Raw genomic sequence first — 23795 nt, forward strand, 5'->3', positions numbered from 1 at the left:
ACTACACTACTTGAAAACTAGGCCGCTTCTTCTTCCAGAGGTGGTCTGTCAGTTTTCCTCCACACACTGCACCTGCATCATTGTCTTTGTCCCAACCTCTTCGTCTGCTTTCTTGTGGAGTAGCAGAGTGATGAGACCATGGGAGCTATTAGGGACAATTTACCCGTGCCTGGAGGATCGCATAGAAGATACTGTCGATTCCAAACCTTTCGCACCCTTTGATAGAACTCTCTCCTCTTAGCAGACCTATCTAAATCCTCCACAACTGCCATCTTCAGATCTGGGTCCATGGCCAGGGTCAAATGTTGCAGATTTATTTCGAAATTCGGTTTCATCCAATTTGATCTTAGAACCATCTGAGCTTGCAAGTGTGCAGCTTCACAATCTTTACTTCCTCGTTCATGACCTTAAATCTCTCCATTAAATAAGGAAGGCAAGCAGACTGCTCCCTTTGTCCTTGTGGCCCACGTCAAAGGAAAACTCGAACTCTTTTTTCTTGGACAGGGCATTGAGCTTCCATTTGAGCTCAATGCCTTCATGTGTGTCCTCAAACTGTTGGATAAACTGCCGTTTTGTCTGCTGAGCTTTTAAATGAGTTTCAATTTGGGGCCTAAATTTTTATTTTCTAAGCCACTTTAGGTTATGAACTTTTTTAAATAGGTCAATGTGAGCCACGTTAGTCAGATATGGTAACTGAAATACAAGACAATTGTATTGAATTAACATAAAGCTTTCCTAAATTCAATGCGATTCTTTCTATCTGAGTTGAAATTACATGTTTTTCCGAAAACAATATGCCCAATTGTTTATCTCTTACTAAATAAAATATGTTAATTGTTTGTTTTCACCTTCATATTCATCTTCCTCCTGATACTCATCTTTCCCTTGGTTTTTCTTTTGCTTTAACAGTGTGATCAAACCTTGAAGAGCAACTTCAGGCTCCTCACTCTTCATCAGCTGCTCTGCCACTTGTGCAGGAGTGACCTTTGTTTTCTTCAGAAGGCCTTCAATCTCCTCAAACAAAAGGTGCTTCTGTTCACAAGTTCTGAGGTAATTAAAAGCCAAACTTTTGAAGCCTTCGTAGGTGCAATACGACATGTGGATGTGCAAGTCCATTCGTCCCGAACGCAGCAATGCAGGGTCAAGCTTGCTCTTGTGATTGGTAGTGAACACAACGATTCTCTCCTCTCCACAACTTGACCAAAGCCCATCTATGAAGTTTAGCAGTCCAGATAGTGTAAGCTGTGTGACAAAAGAAAAGCCAATTTAAATAGCACATCAAAGTCAAGCGTAATATACATAACAGAAATTGCCCATGTTACTAAAGAATCTTTCATTGCAGATACAATTTGTAAACTACCAACCTGATTGCCTTCTAACTCAGGCTTTCTGATGCCATTAGCATTTTTTCGATCTTGCACCCCCGGCTGGCTACAATCTATATCCTCAATAACAAGGATCGACTTGTTTGATGTTGACAGCAATACTTTTCTCAGTTCCATATCTGTTTTCAAATGTGTGAGTTGCAAATCATAAACATCAAACTTGAGGTAATTAGCCATGGCAGCTATTAGGGATGATTTCCCAGTGCCTGGAGGACCATATAGAAGGTACCCACGCTTCCAAGCCCTTCCCACACTTTGATAGAACTCTTTCCTCTTAACAAACCTGTCCAAGTCCTCCAAAACCGTTTTCTTTAGCTCTGGTTCCATGGCTACCGTCTGGAATGTTGCGGGGTGTTCGAGATTGATTGCCTCCCATCTTATTTTAAAAGCATCTATTCTCACAAGTGTATGCAGCTTGACAATCTTCCTTTCGTTTTTCATAGCCTCAAATGTCTCTAAAACATAAGGCAAGTACAAATTTATTACCTTTTCCTTGTGCTGCAAGTCAAATACAAGCTCAAAGTGTTGCTTTTGCTCTGGCTTGAAAGCTGAGGAAGTGCTAGAACTACTGGATCTCTTTGACATGGAATTGAATTTCCATTTCAGCGGAACTCCTTCATACATGTCATCAAACTCTTGGTTGTTTGCAAAGTTGACAGTTAAACTAGTCTCTCTCCAAGTTTGTGAAATCTTCAGAATCTGAGTTGAAGGGCTGATCTTGCTCTGCAAGTAAAGCGCAGAAGCATCATAAACTTTATTTCTAGTACTTGTACCATGGTACTCTTCAATTTGCAGGGTCATGGCCTTAATCAGCCAACGTTTGAAGAAGCCATGGAGGATCAACAGAGGAAATCTCAACATGGGCAGTAAGTAGCAGTCAATGGCCTTGGACCAAACAAGCATCAAGTAAACAACCACATTGGAAGCACAAGCTGCAGGTATTTTTTTAAAAGAATCCATGGCTGCCCAAAACCCAAGTAAATCCTAATTTGAAAAGCCTAAATTAGAAATGATCAAAAGAGAGAGAGATACTTGGGTCTGAAAGGTGTTTGTTTGGTACTGTATCTGTATGTGAAGATTGCTTTTGAAGCTCAAAATACTATGAAGAGCAGATGAAGTCTGCAGTCAATGGGGACAATGGGAAGAAGAGAAGAAACTAAAACTTATTTTGTGGCTATTTTTAAGTCTTCGTCAACAGAATTCTACCTACTAAAGAAAAGTATGTACTATGCTGCAAATGAAAGTTCCATTTTCTTGTCATAGCATCTTCGACCGATATGTTAAATTACATATAAAAACAAATTTTACAGGAATTTAAAAATCGCAAGTGCCATGATGAATGTTATTTTAATATTTTCTCATGACTGAACCTCACCATTGATAATTTTCTTTTAAATTTTTTTAATAATATGAGCTCCATTTACAATTAAAAATTGAAAACAAAAAATAATATGTTATTTGACATTTGGAAAGGATTTATTAACATTTTGCATGAAATCTCCATTAAGATGCTCTTACTTGTCGTACCCGATATTTCTTTTGCTTTACCAAAAGCAATTCCCAGAAAATGACAAACAACGAAATGAAAGCACCGAAAAAGGACTGAAAAATCAAAGAAAACAAATAACTATATGAGTTATTTACACTAAGGCCCGTTCGGTAATGTTTTTGGATATTTTTTTTGAAAATATTTTATAAGAATGTAAACGAGAAAACGAAGTTGCATTTTCAGGATTCGAAAATGCGTCTGGTAGATTAATTGGAAAACAAATTCAGAAAATAAAAACAGTGAAAACGTATATGGTAATACAATTTGAGAATAATAATATGTGAGTTTTTAGGTGTATTTTTGCTAATTTCAGTTCTAATTTTTTTAATTATGATATTTTTAGGGGCTAAAATTATTATAAACAATATAAAAAAATTAAAGCCCAAAAACTATCTTATCTCTTTTCTTCTTCTTTTTTTCCTCCTTTTGCTCCTTTTCTCTCTTTCCTCCTCTTTTCTTCTTCCTTTTCTTCGCAAAATTAAAATAATTAATTATTAATTCATAATCTATATTATGAACAAATTCTATTTGGTACAAGTAAGAACACCAAAATCAATTGCAAATCATATTTGACAATTCAACAAATCAAGCTTAAGGATGGTCTGTTGCGAAGAGCAAAGGCTGTCTAAGCTAAAGGATGGTCTAATGTGCAAGAGACAATGATTTGTAGGGTTAGTTAATGGAATTTTATTTAGGTAGGATGGGGATATCTGGGGCTTGCTTGGTTGGTCTAGGGTATTAATTTGAGCTATAAAATATCAAGTGACTTGGGTTATAGCCCACGTTAGCCAGCCCATAGGACTGTCTCTCTCTCTCTCTCTCTACTAATTAATGGTTGTGGTGGTTTGATTGGGTGGTGATGGTGGTTGAGCTGGGTATGTGGTGGTTCTTCTTTCTATCTCTGTTTTGTTTTTCTTTTCTTCTTCCTCTGTATTTTTTTCTTCTTAGTTTGCATATTAAATTTGTGTGATTTTGGGTCGAAGAAGATGGGTGTTATTCCTGTTGGTGGGTTTATCGATTGTCAAGAGAGAGAGCTAAAATTGTTGATGGGATGCATTCTCGTGTCTTCAAAACACTTTGTGTCGCAGCTTCTGAGTCTCGAGATTTGAAGTTGTGGGATTATGTATCCTACCTATATAAATGCACATAATGAGATCATCTTTTATTCTAATCACATTCATTTTAATATAATTCCACTACTAATCCTACCCACCAAACAAGATGTAATGGTTTTGAGCAAATGGATAGTTAATCTTCATCAAGTGTCTAATGAAATTGAAACCCACTTGGAACTTTTTTTCCTTTTCTATTTTTCCCTTTGGGTTGCTACCACCGTCCAAAAAATCTTCCGACCCATGGATAGCTTAGAGCTTGTCAAATTGGTCCAAGTTTGAAGAGGGCTCGGGCTTCAAGGACTTTGTATCAAGTTGGGTCAACCCGACCCATTTTATCAAAGCCCAATTAGAACCCATAATACGTTATCACATAAGCAAATTTTATAATCCTATAATTATCTCACCTGTGAAATACCCAAATGAGGCAACTAATTTTATGACTACCATCATAATATTGAAGGCCAAAAAGACAATAATCATTATTATAAAAATCTTTAAATTTGATTTCTGCAGTTTTTGCATTCTACAATCTCTCACACACTCGCCCTAAAATAGTGAAATAAAATAAAATAAATATGTAATGATGGTTGCTTAATGTCCAAGCCAAGTATGTCTTCCACCTTATAAATGACAAGGAGTGCATCCTTCTAAATATATATACCCACATCATCAAAAAAGTCAAGCTATTCATATAGAATATAATAAAAATAAATTTAATAAATATGTGGCAATAATAATATCATGGGTGCCACTAAGCTATACACTTTAGGTTCAATCATTTATATTGTTGCTACTCAAAATCAAGTGATTGCTATTCAAAATGTACCTTAAAAGTAAACTGATTCACATTTCTAACTATTAATTTTTTAAATACATAAAGGGATTTTAAAAAAATATATATGGCCTCATATTGTTACCCTATGATGTAATAATTTGAATTTGAAACAAGTTATTATATGGCTTCGTATAATTGGTCAGGCAGAGATAGTGGCTTATGCAATTACATCAAACGGGGCCTAAGCTACGTGATATTTCAATTTTTTATTTTTGTTTTTGGAGTAGCTCTACTTCAAATATATCATTTATCAATATTGAATATGTAAAACATAAATAATTTGATTTTTCATAATAAACTTGTTTTTCTTTTCTAACACACACAGTCAATGTGTTATAAAGGTTTGAACTAAAACTAAGATTAGTGGTCTGCAAAACTAGAATCTTTCTATTCTTCGTTGATAATAAATTTGTTTAATTACTACTATGATTTATATGATTATTTATTTTATATAAATATTAGGGTTTTGTTAGCATTTTCAAAACTCACACGACGGCAAAAGGAAGTCGGGGTTGACATTAAATTCGGATTTGTAATGGAAAGAAAAAAAAAGTTAAAAAACAGAAAAAGAAAAGGAAAACAGTGATATTTTCTTCTTCTTCTTTTGTTCAACTCTTTCGCCGTTTGAGAAAGTAAAAAAAGAAAAGAAACCAACCCCGGGCCACGCCCGCCTGTCTGAAAACTACTAACTAATTAAAAAAATTACCATTTTCTTTTTATTATAAATAAATATTAAACCAAATTCCCAGCTCTCCCACTAAACCAACCACTCTCTCTCTCTCATTCATTCTCATATAGTGCAGCTGCTTCACAAATCAGAATTCACAACCTAAAGGCAGTATAGAGAGTCAGATCTGAGCTCCATGATCTTCAACTACCTCAATTTGCTCTACGTTTCAACTTTGAAGCTTTGACTTGTAGGTTACTACTACTCTCTCTCTCTCTCTCTCTCTCTCTCTCTCTCTCTGTGTTGCTCCCTGTACTTGCTCCGTTTGTCTGCCTAGAAAATGTGGGAAAGAAACAAGGGAACACAGTCTTCGAAACTACGAAAGAATTAACAATGCTTACAATTTTCGCTTCCTTGCAATCTCTCATTCTCCGAGCCGCCAAATGGGGAATTTTTTTGTTTGCATTCTGATTCATGTGGTTGCTACAGCGTCTGTTTGGTAGAATTACTTGTTTCGGATATATTTGCTTTTTACATAATGCTGCTAATTTGGAAATGGTCCAAACTATGAAATGCTCTACATATAGGAAATGGTTGTTCTCTAATTTTACTAATTTACTAGTTCAAACTCAATTCATTGGAGGTCTTTCCCGGCCGGTTTTTCTAAAAGGAAATAGTTTATTACCAGAACTTCAGATGGTTTCTTGCATATAGTAATTTCAAATTCATCTCAAATGTATTAAAATTAGTTATTTTCAATGCATTCTATGATTATATCTAATGTTTTATTAGTTTTTCTGACTAATTTAACGTTGATATCAAATTTAAATCCTTTCTTACTCTTATAGTATCTTGACTAAATGCAGAATTGTCTTGATTACTTACCAATGGCAAGATCGAGACAACATTTCTCTAGCCAAGATTCATCACTGTCACCGACTTCAGTGAGATCACGAGAATGGGAGGGTCCATCAAGATGGACTGAGTACTTGGGTCCAGAAACAACTTCTCCAATGAGTTTGAGGAGCTCCAGGAATGCAGGTCCTGATGGACAGGTCCACAGTTCAGGCGGGTCCCACAAAGGATTGAACATGCAGTGGGTAGTTCAACTAACTGAAGTGGCAGAAGGTCTTATGGCTAAAATATATAGGTTGAACCAAATTTTGGATTACCCGGATCCAGTTGGCCATGTATTTTCAGAAGCATTTTGGAAAGCCGGTGTGTTTCCTAACCATCCAAGAATTTGCTTGTTACTCTCAAAGAAGTTCCCTGAACATTATAGCAAGTTGCAGCTTGACCGCGTAAGAATTGATTTGTTTTCATTTAAATATTAGGTATTCTTATGGTAGTCAGCGTTACTGAGCTAGCTGAATATTGTTAATATGGAATAATATTGATGCAGGTTGATAAGGTTGCTTGGGATGCCTTACATGATAATGCAGAACTTCATTTACAAAGCTTGGAACCATGGATCCAGGTACGGAGTTAGTATTTCCATTTACTTTTATTCTTCCATTGTCTGAATATTCTATATAAAGCTTCTATAGAACCATTAGTTTTCCAGTGTCTAGTGTTTTTGGTGCTAAATTAAGCTCATGGTAGTTCTCATCAGTGACATTTACTCGTTTCATCTATCTTTCATAAAGGTTTAGGTATGAACTATTAGTTCATTAGTTATTATTGATATATAAAAGGCTAAAACCTAAGTCTAAATTTGTGGCAAGTTTATCAACAACAATTTGATAAATGGCCAGACCAGGAGTTATTGCATGAATCATTGTAAGCATTTATTTTTTGTTGTTGGGGTGGTGGTGACGGTTTTGATTTGAGAGATGGTCTGTAAATCACTAGCTCGCTTCCCATTTATAGATTTTAAAATGACCATATTTTAGATGGAGTCAATTAATAGCTTTTCTTTTGCATGAATCAGCTACTTCTTGACTTGATGGCTTTTCGAGAGCAAGCTCTACGACTTATATTGGATCTGAGCAGTACAGTTATTACCTTGTTGGTGAGTCTCATGATCACTTATTTTACCTCTATGAATTATAGGTTATGGGTGGAACAATGATATTGACACTTTTTTCTCTATTTCAACTCTATATATGATGCCACACAAATTGATATCCAGAAGCATAAAATTGATGTCATAAAGTTAAGGTTTTCTGATATCTCTGTCCTCATACGCTCATTGATACATGGTGAACGTGTAGATCAAAAAAGTTGAATAAACATTGTTTCCTGTTATGTAAACGAATGGGATTGTTAACAACATGTTAGTCTAATTAGTAAATGTCACAATATTTGTGGAAATCAGATGTATAGTGCTTGTTAGAAGCAGCCATATGAAGATAGAAGTACATGAAAATGATCATGTAAATATAGGTTTGTAATGAAAAGTTTTTAATTCAATTTTTCAGACACAAGAGGAGCCTCAATGTCTATCTTGCACCTTTTTTCGTGATAGTAACAAACGTAATGTTTTCAATGTAACTGATTTGATGACATGCAGCAGGGATGAATTGATAAAATGCTTCCCAATATATACTTTTACTTTATTAGGCGGTGAACATGTAAATTAAGGTCACATTTTACTAGGAATTTTGACAGAATAGAATAATGTTTGCATTATTTCCTTACATATTCTAGATGACTTTGTTGTTTAAAACACAAAGGTTTCTACATGGCATCTCTAATAACTTGGCGCAGTATTTTGCAGCCCCATCAGAACTCGCTTATACTACATGCATTTATGGATCTCTTTTGCTCCTTTGTCCGCGTTAACCTTTTCTCTGAGAAGGTAAGTTAATTTCTGTTCTTCTCTTTTTTTTTTTTTTCAGTATCTGTTTCTTGTCACTGTCTATTTTTTTGAGAACTTAATTGCTTTGTCTTAACGGGGCATGCATATAAGTTAATTCCTGTACTTGATGTTCTGCTAACACTATGCTTACAACAGATGCCAAGGAAAATGATGCTACAAATGTATAACCTTTTGCATTCCATGTCCAGAAATGACCGAGATTGTGATTTTTATCATCGGTAGGATCTATTTTTAGTTATAAGTTACTTGTTTTTGCTGCATGTCATTCCTGAATTCATTCAATTTATTTATGAATTGCTTTGGTTTTGTTGTAATAGCATTAACCTCTAAAGAAGTCCAAAAGTTTACGCCCTAACTGAATGTTGAAATCTCTATTCTTATTGTTCCTGCTTAAAACATCAGACCTTATGTTTTTCTTTCTGTTGATAATAGGTTGGTTCAGTTTATAGACAGTTATGATCCACCATTGAAAGGATTAAAAGAAGACCTAAATTTTGTGAGCCCACGTATTGGAGAGGTTAGTTTGTGCTTTAATTTATCAATGTTGTTTTGATAATTATGTTTTTGTTGCTGGGGCACGAAGAGGAGGCCCCAAGGTCAAATCCCCTCCTTGAGTGTCATAATTGATAACAAAAAATATAGCTTTGCTTTTCATTGATGACATTGTAATATATGAATTGTGCCTCTTAAGTAGTCTTTTTAGAAGGATCTCACGTAGTATTTGGGAGTTTTTCATTACCTTGAAATCAATATCCATGTGGATTAGATACACTAGTTTTTTTGGCAATTTTAGTAGAAGTTTTAATTGTCAAAATGGAAAAGAAATACATTATATGAAATTGGAAATTGGAAATCTTAATAAACTACTTGTCTGATGGTGATTGTTCCACATCCTTGTTCCTCTATCCATCTCTGAGCAGTGGATAAAAAATGCACAGGAACTAGTGGGTTTGGGAGGGGTTAGAATTGTTAGATCTTATTTGCTATTTGATACAAGGAATTCATTTTGAGAAACCACGCGGCATGAAATATCACCTATTTGGCTTTTGAAGTTTAATCAGTCATGTTTGAAGTTTGAACAACCATTAACTTAGAAAATAATTTTAGTAATATTTAGTGTAGAAGATTTATTACCACTAAATTTCATTTTTCTTTTCCAGGTGCTAGAGGCTGTGGGTCCTATTATTTTTCTGTCAACTGATACAAGGAAGCTCAGAAATGAGGGTTTTTTAAGTCCATATCATCCTCGATATCCAGACATACTTACAAATTCTGCCCATCCCTTGGTAGACATCTTTACTATTATTAATTTTAAAACTGGCCAAAATCTGCTAAATTGTTTCTCCTTTTTATATTGTTAATCTGAATGGTTTGTTAGAGTGGTGCTATTGCAAACTGCATTATATGGTTAATGTTATGTTCCATTTGCAGAGAGCTCAGGATCTAGCAAACGTCACCTCTTATCGTGAATGGGTATTATTTGGGTATCTTGTTTGTCCTGATGAGCTACTTCGTGTCACTAGCATTGATATTGCTCTGGTAAACCTTACACTGTACATGATTTCTAATTATTCTTGCCAATTTTATATTGAATTTGAATTGAACAATCTTAAATGGAATAGAAGACATGCATATTTTGGCATTTGCCTTAGGAGTTTTATTTTTGTATGTAGGTAGGTGCTTTTTTGTTATATTTATCATGCACAATGTGTTTGGCTTTTTTCCTTATTTTTATTTCTCTGTCGTGGCTTTCAGGTCGTATTGAAAGAAAATCTTGTTCTTACATTGTTCAGGGATGAGGTGATTTTTGCTGCCTGTTTTCTGTCGTTCAAACTACTTCCATCATTTTCAGTAGCTTATTGTTGTAACTTAAACATGCAGTATATACTTTTGCATGAGGATTATCAACTATATGTCCTGCCACGAATTTTAGAATCAAAGAAGATGGCAAAGTCTGGTCGTACGAAGGCAAAAGAAGCAGATCTGGAGTATAGTGTAGCAAAGCAAGTTGAGAAAATGATAAGGTGCGTACATAAATCAAAGTCTAAATATGAAAAGCTGAACTTGGAACTTGCCAGAAATAAGATTGAGAGAAAAGTAACACATTTAATAGTTCTGTGCCCTAAATCTAGTTGCCAGCTTAAGTAGTCTGCCCAAATTTGTTGCAGGATGACCTTTGAATCCTTGATGTTGTTTTGCTTATGCAAGTGGTGTCAATGTGGATGTTTTGCATAATGGACATAACAATGTAGATCAAGCCAAACACAAGAAATAACACACTAGTAGTTCCAAACTTATCATGTTAATGTATCCATGTGGTGGCCCATATCATTCAATACTTCATAATATACCTGGTGTAATAATGATATAGAAATTCTCATTTGCATGTATCCCATGAGGGCATATCCGTATTCAGGTTTCAAATATCCATCAGTACCCCTTAGTTCTCATCAAATGAATTTCTTTATGCTTGACGATGTTTGTGGCACCATGTGCATTGAATATAATAAAATGGTCACTTGATGCAGTGAAGTGCATGAGCAAGCATTACTCTCGTGTGATGCCATTCATCGCGAGAGGAGAATATTGTTAAAGCAAGAGATTGGAAGAATGGTGCTTTTCTTCACTGATCAGCCTAGTTTGTTGGCTCCAAACATACAGGTACATTGTCATTGCTGTTTCTTTGTACGAAGTGGTCACATGTGTTCCTTGTAATGTGTATTCTGGAAGGGGTGGAAGTTATTGGATTTTTCAGGAAACATTATCAGGCATTGGAAAAGGCTTAGAATTTCCTATTAACACATCAAGTTATAAATGACAAGTTGGCATAAATTTACGCAGGAGATGGATGTTTACCATAACAACAGATTCTTGTTAATTTACTAAGCATATGAAGTCTCAAAAGACTTTCTTTCGAGGATGAAAAAGTTTTGTAGTTATTTAAGTTATTTTTACTAGTGATTTTTTGGTTTATTTCGTCTTAAGTTCCTTTCCTGGGTGAATTTTGTAAAAGTTTAACCGAAATAATAAAAGGAAAGGAAAATCAACAGTTTCTACTTGCTTCAAATATTTGATCTGCTATGTGTGACTAATTACGGTTTTGAATGCCCCATCTTTTGTCATGTCCTACTCCTCCTACTCCGTTGACAATCAGTTATAACTTTTTACTGAACTGTATCTTAATAAATAACTTTTTTTTCTTAAAAACAAACTTGATCTTGATTCCTCACTTGAGGAGGTAGGAGATGGGTAGTGACATACTTATGTAAATTGAGGTAGTTCTGATGAACACTTTTGCAGCAATTTCAGAACTTGTAGTCTGTATTTTTTCTTGTTTGAAAAGGTCGGGTTTGAGTCATAAATCACCATGCTCCCTTATTCTTCTGAACTATGGTTAGTGTCGGCTGCTGATATCTATGGAGCCTTTTATCCTAAAATGCTTGAAATCAGTTAATACATTCACAATTGGATAATCAGTTAATACATTCACAATTGGATAAGTTAAAAACTGGAGAGTAAATCTTGAAAGTGAGATATGAAGAAACTCTTCAACCAATCAGTTGTGGTGATAATTTTCCCCATTGGTTTTTCTTCTCTATCTGTCAATGACTGCTGGGTTTTGTCCACAAAGTTTTTCACGATGATATTCTCTAGTGCTTATTGATAATATTATGATTATCTGATGTCTACAGATGGTATTCTCTGCCTTGGCTTTTGCTCAATGTGAGGTCATCTGGTATTTCCAACATGTTGGAATTGGGTCATCAAAATCTAAAACCACTCGAATTGTACCAGTTGACATAGTAAGCTATGTTTGCCCATACCTGTTGAGATCCGTCATGATAAATTTATTGTCCTGGTATGTTCAACCTGATAACGAAATGCTTGGTTTCAACTATTGTGTTTTTTTTTTTTGGTTTGCAGGACCCGAGTGATCCAACTATTGGGTTCTTATTAGATGGAATGGACCATCTATGCTGTTTAGTACGCAAGTACATTGCAGGTTAGTTTGAACTTAATATTTGCCATGCCATTTTTCTCAATAGTGGAAATATGATAATTTTTGTATGTAGAAATCTTGATGTATGTTAAAATTATTACTTCAGCGAGAATGAAGAACCCAAAAATGTAACGACATATGCTCTTTGACACTTGACCAATATTCAACGCATATAAACTTGGAATTTGTATGTGATTTTAACTGCAAATGGATGTGTCCAACAATGTTTTATTACTGCAGTAAGAGATTTATTCTAAAAATAAAGTGTACTTATTTTTATGCTTTGCGAACTTATATGCAGCGATTCGAGGTTATGCACTATCATACCTTTCTTCTTGTGCTGGTAGAATCCGGTATTTGTTGAATACCCCTGGGATGGTGGCTCTTGACTTAGATTCAAGCTTGAAAGGTCTTTTCCAGCAGATTGTTCAGCAGCTTGAAAACATACCAAAACCACAGGGTGAAAATGTGTCTGCCATTACATGCGATCTATCTGTAAGAAATCTGCAGACTATGCTCTATTTTCTTTAGAATAAATCTCCCGAGGTTTTTGGATGCCAAATAGATGTTTCCTGTAGATTCTGATATATATTTGCCTGTGTTTATTTGGCACCTCTCTTGCATATAGAGTTTCTCATTTCTTGTTCATCACTTTAATTTACATCTAGGTGCTAAAATAGCTGTAGATTACTAGACCGATATGAACTGCCTAAGGATTATAAATTGTGTTTAGAGGAAATTATTTTAGAGATAGTCATGGATATGTCAGTAGGCATTGGTTGGATGCATTTACTGTCTCTGTCTCTCTTGTTGGCAAGAGGAAGATCTTGTGTGTATGTGTAATGCACACTTTAATTCTACGTTTTTGTTGTATAAATAAACTACTTGATTAGGGAATCGCTGGAATTGTAAAACATGTAGCCTTATTTCTTTTTATGGTGGGGAGTGGAGTTAATTAATTAAATGGGCTTCAATTATGTTATTTAATCAGAAGTGCTAGTCCCACATGTCCAACAAATTTCTACAAAACCTTATCAGAGTTTTAAGCTACATCAGATTTTCGTTTAATTAAAAAATTTTAAAATATACTTTATGCAATCAAGTCTATTTACTTTTAGTTGTTTTATTTCATAGCATAGTGCCTAACTCATCCCCCATTGTATTGCTCTATATAAAAAATTGTTCGCAATATTGTACTCATTGCTCTAGTATCATAGTTCTCAATTTCCATAGGAGTGTTAATTTTGTGATTTCTACCCAGGAATTCCGAAAGAATTGGTTATCAATATTGATGATAGTCACATCTTCCCGATCATCTATAAACATAAGACATTTGGAGAAAGCTACAGTTTCTACAGGGAAAGAAGGCTTATTATCGGAAGGAAATGCTGCATACAATTGGTCGAGGTGCTCTTTCTGACTTAGTTTTGACCATTGTGATGGATTTTGTAGTCATCATTGCAGTTAGTTAATTACAATGATGAAGATAAATATTCTTATGAGTTACAACTGTATGTAACAATTGGGAAAAGTGTTCATTAAATTTTTTATTGGTGAGTAATAGAAGCCATTTATGAAGTGCCGTTTGTCTTAGGATGTATGAGTCTTCTAGAATATTTAAAGGAAAAACAAGAAGGTAATTGTCATTTTTATTACGTTACCTTAGGAGTCAGTATAGCACAATGTTTTACCTGAAAAGTCTCACAAGAAGTTAAATGAAGATCTAATTGACTATGGTCAATTGTGTTGAGCATAATATGATCATAATAGTTTCTTAGTTAATACTTGAAATATCTGTTAAGCACTTGCTGAAGTAAATAAAATGCTTTCATCTCCAACGTTCATTATTAGATTAAAACATGGCTGCATATGCATTTGAATTTGTCAGAGTGACAATAATAGCACTTACGTATCTGTTTCAAATCAGATGTGTTGACGAACTGGAATCTCAATTATCAAAGCATGCGAGCCTTAAGAAGTTGTATTTCTACCATCAGCACCTTACATCAGTAAGTTCTGGATCTCGTTAGCTGTAATTGGTTTGCTGGCTCCCCTTTAGTTAACCAAAAACTTGAGACAAATTAAAATTGATTTTCTATTTTATCTTTAAATAGGTCTTCAGGAACACTATGTTTGGCCCAGAAGGGCGTCCACAGCATTGCTGTGCATGGCTTGGTGTTGCAAGTAGCTTTCCAGAGTGTGCCTCTCCCATTGTTCCAGAAGAGGTGATCCATCAAGTTCCTCAACCTGCCCTTAAAATTTTCTAGACATATCTACGTGTCACAACATGCATTATTTATTCTTTAAATAAAGTTGCATGCATAACTGTTTTCTTTTCTTAAGTTACTTATAGAAAGTGATAATGAGCCTTTTTTTGAGCTTTTTTTTCTTCTTCAAGATTCCAGGTTGATAAAGATGCTTTTATCATCTTTTACTGGGAAGATGAAAATAACATTTTACCCAAAGTTATTGATTAGATAAGACAATTGGGAGTTCATTTTACTGAAACATCATGATGCTTCAGCTTGCACATGGATGCATGAGACCAGAAATGAAATGACCGTGCTTAACTCCTTTTGAAAGCAGGTAACTAAAATTGGCAGGGATGCAGTCCTTTATGTTGAATCTCTCATTGAATCAATAATGGGAGGACTGGAGGGATTAATCAACATCCTTGATTCTGAAGGAGGATTTGGTGCCCTTGAGATCCAAGTAATCACTTTTGTCTGATTTAATGTTGTAACACACGGAAATAAGAAACAGTTGCCATCAGTTATGTTTACAAAACTGATTTCGTGAAAATATTCAGCTTCTTCCAGAGCAGGCAGCGTATTATATGAATTATGCATCAAGAGTATCGATTCCTTCAGCTAAATCTCCAAAGGGACCATCTGGTTTCCCCTTTCCTGGTCAGGAGAGTCATCCTGAAAATAATAGTTCTATTAAAATGTAAGTCATTAGTCATCTTAGTTTCATGCAAAATATGTTTTGCATTGCACTCTTTTGAAGTCCAATATTGACACAGCTAACAGTGCCTTTGTTTTTTCTTGGTAATGGCAGGTTAGAAGCTGCGGTGCAGAGACTGACCAATCTATGCTCAGTTTTGAATGATATGGAGCCAATATGTGTTCTAAACCATGTTTTTGTCTTAAGGGAGGTAAGGCATTCTCTTTTTTCTTCAACCACAAGATGATGCAATTCTTGCATTTTTCTAAAGTATACCAATCATTTTTTACAGTACATGAGAGAATGCATCCTTGGGAACCTTAGGAGAAGATTGCTTTCAGCACTGAAAACTGATAATGATCTCCAACGGCCTTCTGTTCTGGAGTCACTTATTCGCAGACACATAAGCATCATCCATCTGGCAGAGCAGCACATTAGCATGGACCTAACTCAGGGTATTCGAGAAGTTCTGCTCTCGGAGGCCTTCTCAGGACCAGTTTCTTCTTTACATTTGTTTGACAAGCCAGCAGAGCAACACACTGGATCGGCCACTGAGGCTGTTTGCAACTGGTACATTGAAAATATAATCAAGGATATATCTGGTGCTGGAATTCTTTTTGCTCCAATTCACAAATGCTTCAAGAGCACAAGGCCTGTTGGCGGATATTTTGCTGATTCAGTCACTGATCTTAAAGAATTGAAGGCTTTTGTTCGGATTTTTGGTGGCTATGGAGTTGACAGGCTAGACAGAATGCTGAAAGAACACACTGCTGCACTTTTAAATTGTATTGACACATCATTGAGATCAAACCGTGAAGTCCTAGAAGCAGTTTCTGGCAGCCTGCATTCTGGTGACCGAACAGAAAGAGAAGCATCAATAAAGCAGATAGTCGATATAGACACCGTGATTGGGTTTTGTGTTCAAGCTGGGCTGGCCTTGGCTTTTGATAGACTTCTAGCCGAAGCTTCTGGAGCTGTGCTCTTAGAAGGTGCGCCCTTGATACATTCATTATTGACTGGGATAGCTAAGCATATACCTGAAGAAATACCTGAAAAGATAGAAATCAGGAGATTGAAAAGTGTGACAAACAATTTTGGTGTAGTCTACGATCATGATTCTCAATGGGTGAGATTGATCTTAGAAGAGGTTGGAGGTGCCAATGATGGTTCATGGAGCTTCTTGCCTTATTTATTTGCTACCTTCATGACGTCTAATATTTGGAATACCACTGCCTTCAATGTGGACACGGGGGGCTTCAATAACAATATCCATTGCTTGGCAAGGTGGGCTTGCATTTACTTTTACCTAAAATAGAACTATATGTTATGCTAGATACTTCTTAATACAAGATGGAATTTTTTTTTTCTTTAAAGTTACTAAAGGCAAAATGATCCAAACCTATACCTACCCAGTAGTGCTTAGTTCAATTGGGATATATTTGTTTATGTAATTTCTTGATTCTTCTGTGTTCATTGATTAAGAAATAAAATATTTTTATGGGTCTTTTTGAGAAATGTATTAATTCCTATCACGAATAAATTTTGTTCGCAGGTGCATTAGTGCTGTAATTGCAGGGAGTGAGTTTGTTAGACTGGAACGTGAGCATCAGCAAAGACAATCTCTCTCAAATGGACATGCTGCTGATACAGGGGACCCTGAGAGTCAAAGTCGTTTGTCAGCTGAAGCAAGCATAAAATCCTCAATGCAGCTCTTCGTCAAATTCTCTGCAGGCATTATATTGGATTCATGGAGTGAAGCTAACAGGTACACTGATTTATCTTTACAGAAATCGTCATGCAAGCTGCTAATGATTGCAAAATTCATGGAGTCATTGACTCTCAAAATTCTCAATTCTCCTACTTAGCCATGTGCAAGCTGCTAATGATGTGCAAGCTGCTAATGATTTCAACTGTTCTTCACAGATCTCATCTTGTAGCACAGCTAATTTTCCTAGACCAACTTTGTGAGATATCACCTTATCTTCCAAGAAGCTCTCTCGAACCCCATGTTCCGTATGCCATTCTCCGTTCGATATACAGCCAGTATTATGAAAATTCTCCATCTACACCACTCGCATTACTAAGTGGTTCACCTCGCCATTCACCTGCTGCATCACTCACACATTCATCTCCTGTAGTACGACATCCCCGTGGCGACCCCACTCCCCAGTATGATTCAGGTTATTTCAAAGGATCATCATCCCATGGCCAGGAGCACCTTTATGACACTGACAGTGGAAGCTTACGGAGCAGTGAAAGCAGGCAACGGAATGTTCGTCGTTCAGGGCCTTTGGATTACAGCTCAAGCCGTAGTAAAGTTAAGTTTGTGGAAGGCTCAACTTCAGGAAGTACCGGCCCCAGTCCGCTGCCAAGGTTTGCTGTCTCAAGATCCGGTCCAATATCATACAAGTAAAAAACCAAGCACGAGTTAAAAGGGGTATAAAGGGATGGTAATTTATCTACTCTGTAATTTTGTCAATGCTCAGTCCTTCATCCACATTTAGATAGGTGAGCTAGTTTATACAAATTTTGACAAATTGCATATCTAGGGTTGCCAAACAAAGTTTCGTCCTTATAAGTGGACTTAATCTTGTAAATTCGTCCTATTGGTGTCACTCTGTGTACATCCAGTCTGTTTATTAAGCTATGTACTTCAAAATCTGCCATGCGTTATCAATTATTTATATTTACCATGAAATCAATTTCTTTTAGTGGGAAAAATAAAAGAAAAGAAAAAACAAAGCAACAAAGATTTGTAACTAGCCAACGAGGTGCGCAGCTCCCGCACATAAGGCTTCTAGACATAATGAATAATTTTTTTTTAAAAAAAAAAAACGGAAAGGAGAAGTCGATATTTTCCTGATTTACCATATTTTGTAAAGTTTATGATGCATCAATCACAAAGTACATGGCTTCAATACAGATGAATACATAATGAAGATTTGAACCTTCTTGAGCTAATCTGTGATTCAGAATAGGACCTCGGTAAATGATGAAATTGGAAATGGGTAAATGCTTTTTTATTTTGTCCCGTAACCAAACAAGTAAAATGTGAAGTGTCGCAGTAAAATTATTTAAGTTAACAAAATTATATGCGCACATCAAAAGAAGGGCTTGTTTGAGACTGCTTTTCTAGGAAGCACTTCTACTTATAAGCGCTTCTACCAAAAGCGCTTTTATTATAAACACGTTGAAATTTTCATGCTTATTGAAAAAGCACTTGGGAGTGCTTCTTCAAGAAGCACATGACAGATGCTTCTCCAGAAAGCGCTTCTATGACCCAAAAGTGCTTCTAAACTTTTCTGCCAAACGATGTCAGAAGCGCTTTTGGTTGTCAGAAAGAGCTTTTAAGTGTTCTAGAAGCACTCCCAAACGAACCCAAAATTTGAGATGAAGTGCCCTTCCATCCCAATTCTTGCCACAGAAACCGAACTTCATAAAACATGAACAAAGATTAGATATCATTAGATCTATTTATTTGTAGTCTCTCTTTATATCTAACTTCCAAGAAATCGTTCTCACATCAAAATAAGTTGTACCACGCTTTATCAATTATTTACTGTGATTTCAATTCCTGTTAGTGAAATGGGAAAACCAAACTAAGCAACAAATATTTGCACCACTGTATTCAGACTTTCTTTATGAATTCCACACAGATAGACCTTCTAAACATTATGACATTGACAAGATTTTATACAAACAAGTAGAGGCATAAGATTATACACGCCCAATAATTACTTGCAATATAATTACCAAGGCGTGTAACTTGGTAAAAACTGCGAATTCACTCTGAAAGATAACCCATAAGAAGTCAGCGGAGGTGATGCCTGCAAGAAGAAGAAAAGTTATAAATAATTTGATTGAAAAAAAAGGTCAAACTAAATAAGCACTAATAAGACTAGACAAAAATACCGGAGAGTTTCTTTTGTTCCACGCCGGATTTTGCAGCGTATTGTTGGAAGGCCAAGACGCTGGTGAGCTTCATAACGATGACAACCGGAGAAGCCTACCAGACCATGACAAAATCATTAGCTATAATCCTGAAAGCATATGTGTGGCTATAATATTCTGATACAAAGCTTTTTAGCCTTCTCTTTTCTTCACTGCTTTCAACTAGAACTCTCCAATGATTTGTAAGGAAGAAATATAAAGAATAATAACTATTTGTGGAGAATAATGATAAGAGCATACCATAATAAACTCCCTCAACCTCAAGCACATCAATCTGCATTAGTAAGACGAGTCAGACTAAAATTGATTCTGGAATATGTATCAAGATGTAATAGCTACATACAAAAAGCTACCTACTGCTTTACCTATTACATAGCTGAATATATAATTCTCTTTTCGTTACATGTTCCTATATATTGTGTTCCATAGAAAATTTATTTGATAAAACCTGGTAAATGTCTAACCAGAAAAATGGGCCATCAATAATGACAACTGTCCAGATTATCTGTTTAATTGGTTTTATGCTACTAAAAGAAACATAAACCAGTGTATTTCCTAAGAGAAACTGGAAAAAGGAAAAAGAAACAACTGAAGTCTTGAAGGCTCAACTAAAAATAATAAAAGGCATTCCACTTCTTACTAGCCTTTGCTAATTCATAGCATACCATATTTAACAACCACCTTCATGATCCCTTTGTTTTAGTATGGTTGGTTCCAACACCAGCTTAAGAGTGTGGATAATAAGACCACTTGGTCATGAAAATACACTCTCTTGATAAGGTTGTAAACTTTAAAATCCATACTTGACCGAGTTCGAGAGTAAAATCATAGTTCTATTTGTATGTCTTATGGTGCCTTCATGATCCCTTTGTTGCATACTTCCCAGTAACTTACTATAAAATGGGGGATTCTTGGAATTCCTGTATGAATTATGTCTACCCTTTAAATAATCACAAATCCTACTTCTATACGTCAGCATTTCATTACATGGAGTCATTGAGTACTGATATTATGTAAAGAAGTTCTAAGAACAAGCATTACATAACAAGAGCCAAATACAGCCTGATATTTATATATTAAAAATTGAGAAAGTTAGGAAATGAGTGAACAAACTCCCATATCCCCCCAAGTAAATCGTCCATTATCCAACAATCACCAGGACCGTGTGAGTACTCAAAAGTTCGAAACTAATCCTAGATAATTTGTCTTTCATTTTCTTGGAAGCCAAACAGAAAATATACAAAACCCAATAAAGAAATTTACGAGTTTGAGGTTGTTAGCAGTGCTTACAGGTGTCTGAAGGCCAATTTCACTGATGCTGTCCATGAGTTCTTGAACCTTGATTGGGTCGTTAGCTCTGGTTCTCATCAAAGGCCTCCTTATCTTATCAAGAGGAAGCTCCAAAATCACTGGTCCACCAACCCCACCACTGCCACCACTAGAACTCAAAGGAGGAGACCCTGAAATGTAATTCTTATAAAAAAAGATTTCATTTTTATAAGAAAAAAAAATCTATATAAGCGAGCGATTTTTGTACCATTTGATGAAACCGAAGCAGAAACAGTGAAGCTCCTCAAGTTGTTTGGTACTTGCAGAACAAAATTCGCCATTTTTGTTCTCTGTTTTGCTAGTAAGCCTCTCTGTGTGTGTATCTATATTCACGATATACACTACGTGTTGATTGGATGGTATTGGGTTTTCTGCTTAATCACAACTGTTCAATGAGAATTTATTTGTTTTTTTGAAGACTTTTGGTATGACCCATTTATTTGGACGGTCCAGATACCACCGAGACTTTTGCCACTTCACATTAGCCAAACCCATTTTCCAATTTATTTTATTTTCCAGTTCATTCGTTCCTGAAAGACAGTTCCTTTGGTTCCAAACAAATCCCAATGGCTGCAGTTACCTCCTTTTCTCTCTTTAGGTACTCTTTCTATATTTATCTCTTTGACTTTCACTCACTTCGTTGGTCTCGTCTATAATGTTTTGTTTTGTTTTGGAATTTGGAATTTGGAACAGGAACTGTGCATCAACAACTGTGAGAGCTTTTGTGACAGTGAAAGCCTCCAACCCCAATTTCACAACCTTCCTTCTTCCTCTTCGCTCTCGCAGGTAAACTCTCTCTCTCTCTCTCTGATATTTTGTTCAACTGTTTTTTCAATAGAAAAAAAGGATGGTCTAATTGTCACCAAATTGAAAGTTCTCAAATCTCCTTGCGATGCTCTGAGCTTACACCATAATCTTCACGTGGGTATCTGTTAATTTATATTTAAGAATTAAGGATGAGAAAAAGATGGCCTTTTGGATTATTTTATTTTATTTTTATTTTTATTTTTTGGGAGGGCTACAAGCTTTCTGTAGAGTTTGCGTTGTTTCCCCTTTTTGGTGAGTTCATTTGACTGTTTTGTTGCAGAAAATGTACCATTCTTTCTATGAAAATTGTTCATTTGACATCTTTTGCCAATTTTCACGATGTAGACACCAAAACCAAAATGTCCTATATGTGGTGTCTACTGGTTGGTTTATGTTTGGTCTAGCTCGAATGTTTTGGCATACTACTGCATGCTCTGCAGATTAATGATCTGCGATGCTTTTTGAGCTTCGTTACTTCATACAAAACACCTGGGAGCCGAAAATCTCCTTACCCATCATCTTTCCAACTTTAAATTATCAAAAAGGGGACTTGAATATGGGGCCAGGATGCGGTGGCCTTTTGAGATTTTAGCACTGTAGCATGTTTGTTGGAAACCCTTAGTGAGGATCTAGTTGGTTGAATACTTTATCCAATATGAAATACTTTTGCCCTCCCAAAGCTGATTTTCATTGCTGTTCTTTGCATTTCCAAATAAGATATCGATAGTTTATTGGAGTACGTCGTGGTTCAGGATACAACTTTGTTATACTGCGGTAACTCTATCAAATTATCAATGCATATGCTTATCTATTTGTTGGCTGCTCAAGATCCAAGTCACATTAAGTTTGTAAGAATGAAGAATTGTTTGTCCCGTTAGTCTGATATAGTAGAAATATGATTTGCAAATGGTCCAAATGGGTGATCTGTTGCTGAAGAATACTAATATTTTGTTATCAAATAACTATAGTTTAGCATGTTGTTTATTTTAAGGTGTTATATGTCATTTGCAACCACTTTAATTACTGGTATGGTTGTCCCTTGGTGCCTTGCATATAATTATCAGTTACATATTTTTTTAGATCCCTGTGCCGTGTTAGCGCTACAAACGATGAGGAGGCTGCTGCCAAGGTAGCTGCAGCTAATGCCAACAGTGGAGCTCCAACAATGTATCATCCTTGACATAGTAAAACTGGTTTGATCTCACATTCAAGTTCATAGCATACTTTTTTAGTCTGGAACTTTGTATATAACTTTTTAAGTTTTGACCCATCAAAATATGGGAACTCAGTGTGGGTTCTGCCTTACTGAGGAAATTTTCACTGGAAGTGGCAATATCTGTTTCTTCATCTTGATCAATTTGATATTTTATTTATGTTCAATAAATAAAAGTTATCACAATCATTGCTTTAACATTTCATTGAAATGGGTAAGAGCTAAACGGAAATTTAGTACACGTTAAAACAATATGTTTTATCCAAATTTACATATGAATTTAGGACTTCCTTCTCCCCCTGTTTTAGATTTGACAAGATCATTGCAAAGGAAATCCCATCAAGCATTGTATACGAGGATGATAAGGTCCTGGCATTTCGGGATATCAACCCACAGGCTCCTGTTCACGTTTTAGTCATTCCAAAGTTTAGGGATGGATTAACTGAGCTGAGAAAGGTTATTCCTGGCCCTTATAATATCGAACATGGTTTTTCTTCGAGTATTAATCTTCATTTTTACTATGCCAAGTACTTTTTCCAATTAAGATTTTTGAATGAAATTCTCTAAGCATGATGCAGAATAGAAAACGCTCCCTTTTGATTTGTGCATTCTGTCTTTGCAGGCTGAACTTAGGCATGTTGAAATACTGGGTCAACTTCTCCATGCTGCAAAAATAGTTGCCGAGATAGAAGGCATTCTTGATGGGTTTCGTGTGGTTATCAACAACGGTCCAGAGGCATGTAAGTATCCCTGCATAGTTTCTATCGTCACCTTCCTTTCATAGTTGTGTGATGCTTTGCTTGTTCAATAATCGATGGTCTCACTCCGTCCAGGTCAATCTGTTTATCATCTCCACTTGCATGTCCTTGGTGGAAGACAGATGAAATGGCCAGCTGGTTGAAGATCTGAAGCTGCTGGAGGACACCATAAATCTCATACGAGGGAGATGAATAAGTGGAGTTTTTTTGCATAATTAAGTTTGTGTAGACCCTTGTTTGTTTATGTGGAAAGTTGGTTTTGTATTGCATATGAGACGATGTAGAATGAGGAGTGGATCAGGTTCCATTAATCATGAGTCTTCTGTTTTCTCTTTTTTGGCCTCATACAGCACTCTATTATAGGGAGATTCTCCAATAAGTATTTAAGTAAATGATTGGTTACACTTCTACTGGCAACA

General features: G+C 35.8%; 4 protein-coding genes across 8 annotated transcripts; 2 read left to right on the forward strand and 2 right to left on the reverse strand.

Moving 5' to 3' along the window:
• On the reverse strand, positions 691-2607 carry LOC18780471 (AAA-ATPase At3g50940). The gene is made up of 2 exons (XM_020561159.1): positions 1365-2607; positions 691-1242 (listed from the first exon to the last, which is right to left on the reverse strand). Exons 1-2 carry the CDS (start codon positions 2343-2345, stop codon positions 817-819), a joined length of 1407 nt encoding a protein of 468 aa, XP_020416748.1. The 5' UTR covers positions 2346-2607; the 3' UTR covers positions 691-816.
• LOC18778984 (protein NAP1) lies at positions 5307-17995 on the forward strand. Of its 5 annotated transcripts, XM_020561927.1 has the most exons (24): positions 5308-5801; positions 6418-6852; positions 6954-7028; positions 7482-7562; positions 8271-8351; positions 8508-8590; positions 8805-8889; positions 9533-9658; positions 9804-9911; positions 10128-10172; positions 10254-10396; positions 10901-11033; positions 12065-12175; positions 12297-12375; positions 12674-12867; positions 13634-13779; positions 14300-14381; positions 14487-14597; positions 14959-15084; positions 15182-15321; positions 15433-15529; positions 15611-16602; positions 16871-17083; positions 17242-17995. In XM_020561927.1, the coding sequence occupies exons 2-24, from the start codon at positions 6439-6441 to the stop codon at positions 17729-17731; spliced, it is 4155 nt and encodes a 1384-aa protein (XP_020417516.1). In that variant the 5' UTR covers positions 5308-5801; positions 6418-6438; the 3' UTR covers positions 17732-17995. The 5 variants fall into 5 exon arrangements, with proteins under 5 accessions (XP_020417513.1, XP_020417512.1, XP_020417516.1 ...); XM_020561924.1 differs by having other exon boundaries at positions 5307-5805; positions 10128-10396; XM_020561923.1 differs by having other exon boundaries at positions 5307-5801; positions 10128-10396.
• Positions 18867-20986, reverse strand: LOC18779336 (sulfiredoxin, chloroplastic/mitochondrial). Its single transcript, XM_007212163.2, has 5 exons — positions 20807-20986; positions 20560-20729; positions 19510-19543; positions 19231-19324; positions 18867-19145 (listed from the first exon to the last, which is right to left on the reverse strand). Exons 1-5 carry the CDS (start codon positions 20877-20879, stop codon positions 19130-19132), a joined length of 387 nt encoding a protein of 128 aa, XP_007212225.1. The 5' UTR covers positions 20880-20986; the 3' UTR covers positions 18867-19129.
• On the forward strand, positions 21042-23793 carry LOC18778405 (14 kDa zinc-binding protein). Its single transcript, XM_007212524.2, has 6 exons — positions 21042-21196; positions 21292-21384; positions 22486-22572; positions 22927-23074; positions 23241-23358; positions 23452-23793. The coding sequence occupies exons 1-6, from the start codon at positions 21165-21167 to the stop codon at positions 23517-23519; spliced, it is 546 nt and encodes a 181-aa protein (XP_007212586.2). The 5' UTR covers positions 21042-21164; the 3' UTR covers positions 23520-23793.

Source organism: Prunus persica, chromosome G4 (genome assembly GCF_000346465.2).
Source record: "Prunus persica cultivar Lovell chromosome G4, Prunus_persica_NCBIv2, whole genome shotgun sequence".
Taxonomy (NCBI): Eukaryota; Viridiplantae; Streptophyta; class Magnoliopsida; order Rosales; family Rosaceae; genus Prunus; species Prunus persica.